At 33.4% G+C, this 11,939-nt stretch overlaps 1 protein-coding gene and 1 long non-coding RNA gene across 2 annotated transcripts in view; one reads left to right on the top strand and one right to left on the bottom strand.

Moving 5' to 3' along the window:
• Positions 1–11,939, bottom strand: part of LOC135839437 (uncharacterized) — a 72,782-nt gene that overhangs the window by 22,905 nt on the left and 37,938 nt on the right. Inside the window, exon 3 of the long non-coding RNA XR_010557594.1 lies at positions 9,317–9,385. This is a non-coding gene — a long non-coding RNA (uncharacterized LOC135839437). The remainder of the gene's footprint in view (positions 1–9,316; positions 9,386–11,939) is intronic.
• LOC135839428 (neprilysin-2-like) lies at positions 783–10,135 on the top strand. Its single transcript, XM_065355446.1, has 19 exons — positions 783–937; positions 1,022–1,105; positions 2,585–2,661; positions 2,769–2,933; positions 3,042–3,125; positions 3,240–3,501; positions 3,605–3,764; positions 4,050–4,148; positions 4,216–4,369; positions 4,450–4,555; positions 4,641–4,737; positions 8,164–8,340; positions 8,504–8,604; positions 8,685–8,743; positions 8,823–8,871; positions 8,998–9,065; positions 9,153–9,289; positions 9,548–9,712; positions 9,841–10,135. The coding sequence occupies exons 6-19, from the start codon at positions 3,404–3,406 to the stop codon at positions 10,012–10,014; spliced, it is 1,644 nt and encodes a 547-aa protein (XP_065211518.1). The 5' UTR covers positions 783–937; positions 1,022–1,105; positions 2,585–2,661; positions 2,769–2,933; positions 3,042–3,125; positions 3,240–3,403; the 3' UTR covers positions 10,015–10,135.

Here is an 11,939-nt window from a genome sequence, read left to right as displayed (position 1 = left end):
TCGGGGGGGGGGGGTAAAAACTTTTCATTTTAAAAATTCGTAGAAATTTCAGTTTGGAATTAGAAGAGGAAAATGAAGCGTTTCATTTACTTACGTAAATGTAAAAATTTAGAATTTAACAAATTTCCAAAATCCAATTACAAAAAATAAATTGACATAATTTCAATACAAATTTTTAAAGGAAATTTTCATGCTGCATAAATAAATACTTGTAGCATTAATTTTTATACTTCAATCGAAATTCAAAAAGATACTCAAGTATGTATTTGAAAATGACATTTTTTTCAACGTCAAAAATACTAGAGACAACACAATATAAAAATAACTAAGTATAACAAGACCAAACGTTCATTTCAAAGAGCTTCGATATTGGTTATGATAAGTTTGTTCACAATGAGATTTAAATACTATCTATTTACATCAAATTTCACGATTACATATTAAGGTAAGGGCAGGAAAAGGAAGTAAGCCATATAATCAAAAAGTTGCCCAATTGCCAAATCAATGCCATTACCAAGTTAAATGAACCGTGAAGGTGAATAATTAAAAACACTAAATCATTTAATCATTATCAAATGCCTGCATAAAAACATCTATTATCGGCCAGCTTTGCATCATTTTGGAATATACAAAAAATAAAATTCACAGATCAATTAACGCAGGTTAGGTAGCTATTAAATATATAGGTATTTATTTTTATATATTTTATTAACTGCTAAAAGATTTGCATTAATTAACAAAGTAGTGCTAGGTGCAAAATTTAATCTAATTCTAGTCTGATTATAGGCGAATAAAATCGAGTACTTCTTTTTAGACTGCATCATTAGCAAAAGTAAACTTTTTGTGAGTTGTCGTATCCTACACGTAATCTTACCGGTACACGAAAGATGATTTATTAAATTTAGTAAGAATTTTTCGATTTTTTTTTCATCTTGGGGTAAGTACAATATAATATGTAATATCAAAAATACTTTACATATGTCACAAGTGGCTTTTAAATAAAATTTGAACATTCAAACAGAATTATCAACCTGGGGATTTTTTTTCAAAATGAGAGGACCATTATCAACCCGTGTTCCTGTTTTAGCAATTATATTATTTTCTCGTAAGTAAATTCAGTTATATAATTTGTACAGAAACGAATGTAATAATTCAGAGCACGAACTCAATTTTTTCAAAAAAAATCTAACTCCAGTACTTTAATAAAAAAAAATTTAAAAATTAATTTAAAAAAAGAAAAAGTTACAAAACGTGAGCAAAATATTTTTAACGCCGAAAAATTTCTAAAAAAGAAGAAAAAAATAGAGAATTTCGAATCGTAAAAATACGAAAAAAAAACCATTCCAATTAAAATCTAAAAATAGAACTCGATTGAGACTTTGACAATATCTTAGCAACAAACAAAACTTTGAAAATTGTTGGAAAATCAAGACTTGAATAATTTCAGTAAAAGCCAAGGCTTTTTGGCAAATTCTGACAACAAAGCAAGACTTTTGAGTAATTTTTGAAAATTTTTGCAAGAAGGAAACAGTTTTTAAAAATTTCAAACAAGAAATGACATCTAATTGACAGTTTTGCCAAAACGCAAAACTTTTTATTATTTTTAACAAAAACCGAGACTTTTAGGAAATTTTTTGGGAGAAAGCAAACCTTCGCAGTAACTTTTAGAAAAAAGTGAGGTTTTAGGAAATTTTTGACAAAAAAAAGCGAAAATTTTAAACATTTTTCGCAAAATAGTTCAATTTCTGAAAAAAAAATCAAAACTAAAAAATTGGGGAAAAAATGACGCATGAAAAATTCTTACAAAAAAGCGACAATTCTATGAAATTTATAGCAAAAAACGACTTTTAGCAAATTATTAAATTTTTAACTGCATTTTTTTTCATAAATTTTAGATAGGGTAAGAAATCGAAACTTTTTACCAATTTTCTCACAAAAAAAAAATTTTGACAATTTTAGCAAAATGCAGGCCGTTTTGCCAATTATTGGCAAATCAATTTTTCTTTACGAGGACTTCTTGGCGACTTTTTGAAAAAAAAATTTTGGTGGGTTTTTGGCAAAAAGTGAGATTGTTTGACAATTCCTGGCAAAAAAACAAGACTTTCTGAGCAATTTTTGGAAAGAAGTGAACGTTTTTGAAAACTGTTGGAAATTTTTGGGCGAAAAACGAGATTTTTTTGAAATTTTGACAGAAAGGTAACAGTTTCTGTTACATATTTTTGACAGAAAGCGAGACTTTCTCCAATTTTAGCAAAAGTCAGGACTTCATAGGTAATCTCAACTCTGAATAAATGGCAGCAGGAAAAAAAAAAGTTCACATTAACCCGTCTTTATTTTTTTCCTTCAAAAAGTAGGGTTAAAATTTGGAAAAATTAGTACGCCTGAATTTTTTCCCAATGTTACCAAACTTTCGCGACTAAAATTTTGAAAATGAAACCAAAAAAAGTTACTTTTAGTAACTTTGGTAACTTAATTAGGTACTAGAAAAATGGCTTAGTACGAGCCCTGGATAATTGCACGTTATTTTGAATCAATTTAGTATTTTCTATCGATTGATTGCTTTAACCAAAATGACGCATTTCAGTTTCGAGCTCGTTTTTATTGGTATCGTCACAGAATGCCACCAAAAAATCTGTGAAACGAAAGAATGTTTATCCGCAGGTAATTACATTTATTTTACTAGGTACTTGGGCTTTGATGGCAAATGAACTTTTTTCCATTATCTTTGCCCTTCTACACTTTTCCAATATTTTTTTTTGCAAATATAGCGCAGAATTTGAAAGAATCGATCGACTTCGAAGCAGATCCCTGCGAAGATTTCTACCAATATGCTTGCGGAAATTGGCCAAATGTTCATAAAAATGTGAATGGCAGTAGTACCCCACAAAGTACTCCACTATTGCGGTTGAATGAGAATACCGCAGAAATTGCCGGTAAATAGTGACTTTTATATTATACATACATATAATGATTAAATTGCCTATTTTCACACTCTCTGAAGAATAATTCATCAAATTCGACAATGCATCGTCTGATTGCAGATTTTCTAAGACAGAACAATACTAAAGACGAACCAAACGCCGTTCACAAAGCTAGGAAATTCTTTTGGCTGTGTTTAAACGAAGGTATGTTGGTAATGCACATTGCAAAAGCAGATAGATCATAAAAACAGAGTATCGAAGTTGATAAATAGGTGGGCTAAATAAATTTAATTGATTTACGTACAATGTCATTTGTAGCTGCTTACAGTAATAAACTGGAACTGATTGAACCTCAGTTGAAAGAAATTGGTCTATCATTAGCTCCTTTCCTTACTAATAACGTAGTTAAAAACTTCGACTACACGACAGCGTTGGCCAAAGTACCCAAAGTGACCGGAGTCAATGTTCTTTTCGATATCACAATGGACTTACATCCATTCAATCAAACTCTAAATAAAATCGTATTGAGTAACCTGAAAGAACCATCAAATTCTCCAAACTCCACTTCGCCCATGGCAAGGTATTATACTCGTACCTATTACCTACTTATCTATTTAAAAAATATGTTTCACACAAATACGTAAATCGGTTTTAAATTTACGGATTCGTTTACTAATTTATAGTGAAGAAAAAATTTCTGAAGCCAAATTCATGACCGAAGTGATGCAAAAATTGTGCCTATTGCTGGATTCATACGCTTGCGAAAGTTGGCTTGAACCAGACAATAAGGCTAGGAATGAGACGATCAAAAACATTCTGACACAACAAGATGAAATTAAACAGGTAATTTTAAACGATTTAATTTTTTACAACCAATTTTTTCAAGCTCCCGTCGCGTCGCCCGTCCCCACTCTTTTAAAATAAATTGCTGTGTTTGTATGTACTTATGGTTTTGATTTTCAAAATATTCAAACCAAAACTCTACATCGAACTTTCGTGTATTTTTAACCTCGAAAAACCTTTGTCATGCCCCCTTCCCCCCACCATCAAATCGACTAAGGAGACCGAAAGGCACCAACATCCGGACGTGACCTTTTTTCAATTACTTACTCTAATACCTATTTTCAGATCAACCTAGCACCTTCCGCACCAAAGTTACTCACATTGAAAGAACTACAAAACATAACTGACAGCATTGCAATTGATGTGAATACAACAATTCCCAAAGTGAGTAGTAATTCAATGCATGCAATTCCGCTCTCATAAACTATAAATAATGAGATTTGCCCGCTAGTTTAATTGGACGAGATATATAGAAGAAACTTTTTCCGGTTTGGACTTCGTTAAATTGAATCTCAAAGATCCGGCCACAATTAAAATTTCAACTCCGGATTCCATCGAAGAAATAATACGATACATTTACCAAAAGAAGAATTTAAAATTGATCGGTATGCTTGAATTTTAATACGATAATTAAAAATTTATAAGCATTATTCATACATTTTCTTTTCAAAAAATCCCAACATAGAGCTCGGACTTTGGTGGAATGTTGCTTCTGAACTCTTACCCGACATTGATTTGACAATTCGTGACATAAAAAATAAATTGAACACCCTTGAAGTCCCTCCAACAAGGTAAGGATTTCAATCATCTTCGAACGAGAATTCCTTTACTACGATTACGAAAGTGTATTTTTTTTTTTTTTTTTTTTCGATACAGAGAAAGCGTTTGTATTACGAAAACCAGGTCAGCATTCAGTTTGGCAGTTAGTCACTCATACACGACGAACGAAAAATACATCAAAGCCAAGACCAACGTAAGTGATCTGTAATAGTCCGGCATATGACAATAGGAGTAATTGCACCCCCCCCCGCGCGGATCCTCCGGGACAACTTTTTTCTTAAAGGGAACAATCCTAAGGAACATTTTAAAGCAAACTTGCCAAAAAAAAAGTTGGCCTTACATACAAAATGACGGCCATTTTGATTGACAGGTCAGACGAAATCGCAGATTCTGCGTTTTAACATAGGACTTGCACGAACTTTTTCAAAATTTACAAAGGTAGATCGAAAGATCATGCAAAAATTTATCACCTGTCAAAATTTCAAGAGCTATAGTGCGTTTTTCGATTTTTGGTGAATTTTTGAAAATCGAATTCAGGCCAAAAATGAGGGAAAAAATCAAAATTTTACCAAATTGACCGAGAAAACTGAAATTTAGGATATACCCTATTTTCGACATGCCAAATCGATTGGAAACGGTTTCGACCCGTTTTGAGCAGTTCTGGAGCCTCCAGTCGATTTTTGAAACTCGAAATTCCCACAAAATTCCATCAAATTGGAGTTGAGTCATTCCATGCCAAATCGGCGGATTTTTGCACGAGGGGTCTTCGATTTTTTTCAAAATCAGATCATTTGTAGAGGTCATCAAACGATGACGAATGACGCAAACCGGACATTTTTTCGATTTTTTTTGACGGAGCTGTGGCGCTTCAAAGTTCTCCAAAATGGCCGAAAATGGAAAATTTCAGTTGCAAATTGCTCCGGTTGTACGTGGTATAGAATTTTGAACTTTTTTTCAAATTGTAGTACTTTGAGAGGGTAATCGTCGAGTGATGTCAAAATCAGTGTTGCCACTTTCAAAAACCTAAAAAAATCAATTTTAAAACTTATAATTTAAATATAACCACGATTCTGAAAAAATTCTCAGTTTTAGTCCTTTTTATGTAGAATAACATATCAAAAAATTGGACTGGCATCTTTTTTCATTTTCGAGAAAAAAAAATTACAAGTTTTACAATTGCTGCAAAATAACCATCCGAAACCTAAAAAATGAAAATTTTTGCATTTTTGAAATATTTTACCGATGTGTAGACGATAATGTGAAAAAATCCCCCTCCCCCCATTTGTCAACGAATTGACATTTTTCGTGCTATAAATTTTTATTTCAAGAGTGAAATTAATGCATTTTTCGTCAATTTGTCGACAAATAAGGGGGAGGGGGATTTTTTTCACATTATCGTCTACACATTGGTAAAATATTTCAAAAATGCAAAAATTTTCATTTTTTAGGTTTCGGATGGTACTTTTGCAGCAATTGTAAAACTTGTAATTTTTATTTCTCGAAAATGAAAAAAGATGCCAGTCCAATTTTTTGATATGTTATTCTACATAAAAAGGACTAAAACTGAGAATTTTTTCAGAATTTTTACTGGTGGACATCGTGGTTATATTTAAATTATAAGTTTTAAAATTGATTTTTTTAGGTTTTTGAAAGTGGCAACACTGATTTTGACATCACTCGACGATTACCCTCTCAAAGTACTACAATTTGAAAAAAAGTTCAAAATTCTATACCACGTACAACCGGAGCAATTGCAACTGAAATTTTCCATTTTCGGCCATTTTGGAGAACTTTGAAGCGCCACAGCTCCGTCAAAAAAAATCGAAAAAATGTCCGGTTTGCGTCATTCGTCATCGTTTGATGACCTCTACAAATGATCTGATTTTGAAAAAAATCGAAGACCCCTCGTGCAGAAATCCGCCGATTTGGCATGGAATGACCCAGTTGTAAAGCTAAAATTTATTCTAAAAACTAATTTCAATACGCTACGAAGTACTGCAGGTGAATTTCAAGTCGTTTTGGAGCCTCCCGCGACTTTTTGAAAATTCCTGAAACTTCCAGCAGATTTTTGAAACTTTAAATTTTCACAAAATTTCATCAAAATATCGAGATGGAAAGCTGAAATTTACTCTACACTTCAATTTTAACACCTTCTGAAGACGACTTCAGGTGGGTTCAAGTAATTTTAGGGCCTCTAGCGACTTTTTTGAAAATTACTGGAGCCGCCAGTAGATTTTTTAAACTTGAAATTTCCCCAAAATTTCATCAAACTGAGATGGAAAGTCGAAATTAATTCTGCAAACTAATTTCAATACGCTACGAAGTTGACTGCGGGTGAATTTCACGTCGTTTTGGAGCCTCCAGCAACTTTTTGAAAGGTTGTATGATGTTTTTTCGGAAAATTGAAATTTCCTAAAAGTAGCTGGAAGCTTCAAAACCATTTGAAACCACCATGTAGTCTGCAAAGTAAATTTCAGCTTGCCAACTTCATTTAATAAATTAATGTTGGGAAAATTTCAAGTTTCAAAAATGTACTGGAGGCTCCAGTAATTTTCAAAAAAGTCGCTGGAGGCCCTAAAATTACTTGAAACCACCTGAAGTCGTCTTCAGAGGGTGTTAAAATTGGAGTGTAGAGTAAATTTCAGCTTTACATCTCCATTTGATGAAATTTTGTGAAAATTTAAAGTTACAAAAATCTGCTGAAGGCTCCAGTAATTTTCAAAAAAAGTCGCTAGAGGCCCTAAAATTACTTGAACCCACCTGAAGTCGTCTTCAGAAGGTGTTAAAATTGAAGTGTAGAGTAAATTTCAGCTTAAAGTTTCAAAAATCTGCTGGAAGTTTCAGGAATTTTCAAAAAGTCGCTGGAGGCTCCAAAACGACTTGAAATTCACCTGCAGTACTTCGTAGCGTATTGAAATTAGTTTTTAGAATAAATTTTAGCTTTACAACTCCAATTTGATGGAATTTTGTGGGAATTTCGAGTTTCAAAAATCGACTGGAGGCTCCAGAACTGCTCAAAACGGGTCGAAACCGTTTCCAATCGATTTGGCATGTCGAAAATAGGGTCTATCCTAAATTTCAGTTTTCTCGGTCAATTTGGTAAAATTTTGATTTTTTCCCTCATTTTTGGCCTGAATTCGATTTTCAAAAATTCACCAAAAATCGAAAAACGCACTATAGCTCTTGAAATTTTGACAGATGATAAATTTTTGCATGATCTTTCGATCTACTTTTGTAAATTTTGAAAAAGTTCGTGCAAGTCCTATGTTAAAACGCAGAATCTGCGATTTCGTCTGACCCGTCAATCAAAATGACCGCCATTTTGTATGTAAGGCCAACATTTTTTTTGGCAAGTTTGCTTTAAAATGTTCCTTAGGATGTCCCCTTTGAGAAAAAAGTTGTCCCGGAGGATCGGAGGGGGGCGGTGCAATTACTCCTATTGTCATATGCCGGACTATAATACCTACCTAACAATAAGTAGATACATAAACATTTTACAATCATAATCAAAAATCAAAATGATTCAAAGTCATTCATGTCAACAACCAACGTGATATTGAATATCCAAAATTCTAAACTATTAATCCTAATTTTAGTTATTCGAATACGCAAATTACAGATCGGTAGAATGTTTGAACATATTCGAGAAAGTTTAAAACAAATCATAGATAAAGCCTCCTGGATGGATGAGAAGACCAGACAAAGAGCGCTGAAAAAATTACAGCTGATGAAGTCATATTTGGTATATCCGAGTGCACTCAATGAAAAAACCTTGCTGAATGAGTTATACAAAGACGTAAGTATGATTAGTGTGAAATGGCATCGTGGAAACATTAACAGACCGCGTAAAAATCTAGGTACCTGCTAACTACTTCTGATGATGTATAAGTATACCTATGGAGTCTACTTTCAGTTTCACCAAAGATTTCTGATAGGCTTAGATTTTTTTAAAATTCTAGATAAAGATAACCGCCAATTTCTACGAGACACTGGTTTCAATCAATGAGAATCAAATGAGAAGATTCCTAAGCACGAAGAATCAAACAAATAATCTGGAAAAGTAAAGATTTCATTTTTCAAAACACGTTGCATTTTTCCAATATTTGAAGGAAAAAAAATCAATATAAAATTTGTTTACAGAATTGAAATAGATCCTAGCGAAGTGAATGCTTTTTATGATCCTACAGAAAATACCATGAGTATGTCAATTCTCTAGATATCTATTTGTAAGATTTTAAAAACGTGTAGGTATTTATGTGTTTAAAATTTTTCCACCAGTCATTCCAGCTGGCATACTTGGAGTATCAATTTATAACAACAGTCTAAGGTTAGTACGAATGCTCATTTTTATCATATAGGTACCTACCTATTTCGAATTATGACCAACATGCCTCCAATATTAAATAAGTACATCCTATTTGATTTTAATTGACGTATTCGTGAATTTGATTAGAGCTTTGGATTACGGTGCAATAGGACATATCGTAGGTCACGAAATAACTCACGGATTTGACAACACAGGTTAGGGTATCTGCAGACGAAATTTCTTCAACAAAATACAAACAATATTTATTCGTGATTCTATAGCTACGTTTGGATAATTTTCAGGCCGAAAATACAACGAGACAGGAAACAAAGAGGATTGGTGGCTAAACGCAACTTTGACCGCATACAAGGAAAAAGCCCAATGCTTCGTCAATGCCTATGGCAATTATAGTTCAAACTTTCTTAACATTACACAAAAGGTAAGAACTGGAAAAAAAATTACTCACTGTGACATATTTCTATACAATGAATCCTTAATAGGTAATTCCATGTTCAAATGCAAAAACACTCACCATCTGAAAACAGACAAATAATAACAAAATTGGTTGATTGAATTTTTTCTTGATGAAATAAAATTATTCTAAAACACTTTTAATCAGTACAAGAATAACCGAAATGAATAACGTAAAATTACGAACCAATAATGATGCATAATATTTACACTTTTTTTTTATCAGGCTAACGGTGTAAATACGTTAGGAGAGAATATCGCCGATAATGGTGGATTCAAAGAATCACTTTTCGCATACAGAAGAGGTGTAGCTGAATATGGACTGGAAGCGTTTTTGCCGAATTTTGAAACTTTCACTCACGAACAACTCCTCACACTCGCGTTTGCCAATGTAAGTAATTCTTGACGAGATATAATTCATAATAGGTAGATACTTATGTATCAACTATCAAATCAAACCAGTGGGGTACACATAGATAAGTATTTAATAACGCTTCGTCAACACTTTGTTTCTCACAGGTATATTGTGAAAATCCAACGAAATCGTATGCGGCATTGACCCGGTACGACGAGCACAGCCCAAAGGCAATTCGTGTCAACGGAGTACTCAAAAACTCCAAAGAGTTCGCTGAGATTTGGAAATGTCCAAAAGGTAGCAAAATGAACCCAGAAGAGAAATGTACTGTTTGGTAATCTTTCGAGCTGAATTTTCATCTTAGGAGATGCAATATGACTGTGATTTTAAAATTTTAGCACTTCGCTGTTTACTGTAATTCGATAATGGAAAATGAAAAATATACAATTTTACGCGTCTTTTTTGATACATTTTTATTAGTTTCAAGTCAAAGTTTATAGTCAGTCAGTCATAGCCCTTGCGGTGTTCTAGAATGGAGATGGGCGTTTCAATGTCTGAAATCGGGGAAATGTTATGAAAGACAAATGATTCCAATTTTTGGGTAATTTTCGCCATTTTCAAAAAAAAATCAACAAATTGAATTTTTTCGAGTTTTTGAAATTTGGCAATAGTGGCTAAAAATTCGACACCAGAACATCACTACACCAACAGACCTACCTACACAGTATTCCAAAGTGATGCCCCAATCTCAAAAATTATATTTTTCAATGTTTTGGCAAAAGTAAATTCGAGAATAAAATAGGTACCTACTTTCAAAACACGAAGTAACCTAAAAATATGTGATTAGTAAATTTTGGTGGTCTTGAATTTTGATGGCAATGACTTAGATCAACGTGAAATCTCAAAATAATAATATAATCTTTTTAGTCCAGAAAAATTAGATGAAAAAAAAAGGGTCATTGGGAAAAGTGAGGTAGAATAAAGCTGAATTTTGGTGTACTGGTCCATTTTCATGTGCTGAACACGAATCTGATGAGTCCCCGCTCGTCCCTGGTGAGCGTTCTCCTCTATTGCGGATCTCAGCCCCCCAAAACCAGTTTTTTGCAATTTTCTCCCCCGCATTGCATTTTAGCCAAAAATGAGGTTAGATACAAGAATCTACGTCAAATTTCCGATCTAATGATATATCAACTGTCCTTCTACCCCCAAAGGGGGGTGGAGCTGGAACCATTCAAATCCCCCCTCGAAGGGGAGCCATGTGCTGTAGCACATCCCACGAGAAATTTCATGTACAATAACAATGAACTTATGTAATTTTCCCATAGCAATGAAACCAACATCATCAAAATAACTTTATTTCGAAAATCGTGAAAATTGAGGGGGTCTGAGGGGCTCTGAAGAGGGGTAGGTGAGTGTAGCCGAAAATCTGAGATGATATGTGTCATTCCGCAGGTAAAGGGCCCATTTGGTCGATATTGAGTTAGGGGTGGGGGGGGGGGGGGTAAAGTAGATCTCCGGAGCAATCATATCAGCTGGATAGAAGCCCAAAAAGTGCAAAGAAAACCTCCAAAAAATCCAGAACTAAAAATTTGAAAAACTCAACTTTTGAGAAAATTGCCTTCAAAGTTTTTTTTCTGAAAAAAGCTGAAATTTCACGTAATCCGAAAACCTTCATTCCTAAAATTGAAGATTATTGTTTCTGATGTCAAATATTACTACCCACCTGTGATAGCGATTTTTTTTACCCAATATTTTCATGTTTATGAATATTTTAAGCCTGAAAAACAATGATTAATAAATTTAAATTTTGCATAAAAATTCATTACTCTGTTCAAAAGCAGAAAAAAAATAATTAAATTACATTTTCTGTCAAAATTCAACTTGTAAAAATAAAAATCATGAAAAAAAAATTTCAAAAAATTTCTTCCCCGGCGCGATTTGTACCCAGACCCCCTGCTCCGCAATCCGTTATCAGTGACACACGGCTAACGCTGCACCAACGTAAAATGTGTTTTTGAATGGTATACATGTTGCCACTGGCTACTAGGTGCAGTATAATTTGTAGGGTATTTTTTTGGAAGCGAATTTACTGCTAAAAAGCAAAAACGACCAAATGGGCCCTTTATAGAAAAACTTTAGGTTTTTCTCTGCTTGGGGCGCACCTGCGGCCTTGATACTTCGACACGAGATAGTCGGATATGTTCTACATCGAAATCCATCAAAACCTCGATTTTCGATTTTTTCAACTGTTTCACTAAAAACA

The sequence above is a fragment of the Planococcus citri genome, chromosome 3, assembly GCF_950023065.1.
Source record: "Planococcus citri chromosome 3, ihPlaCitr1.1, whole genome shotgun sequence".
NCBI classification, from domain to species: domain Eukaryota; kingdom Metazoa; phylum Arthropoda; class Insecta; order Hemiptera; family Pseudococcidae; genus Planococcus; species Planococcus citri.
Note: the sequence above shows the minus strand (reverse complement) of the source record. Positions and strands in the feature narration are given on the sequence as shown.

Coding starts and splice junctions, on each gene's coding strand:
- LOC135839428 (XM_065355446.1), top strand. CDS start 3,404: ATGGACTTACATCCATTCAATCAAACTCTAAATAAAATCGTATTGAGT. Junction 4,149..4,215: donor TGAATACAACAATTCCCAAA/GTGAGTAGTAAT, acceptor TTTGCCCGCTAG/TTTAATTGGACGAGATATAT. Junction 9,290..9,547: donor TTCTTAACATTACACAAAAG/GTAAGAACTGGA, acceptor TTTTTTTATCAG/GCTAACGGTGTAAATACGTT.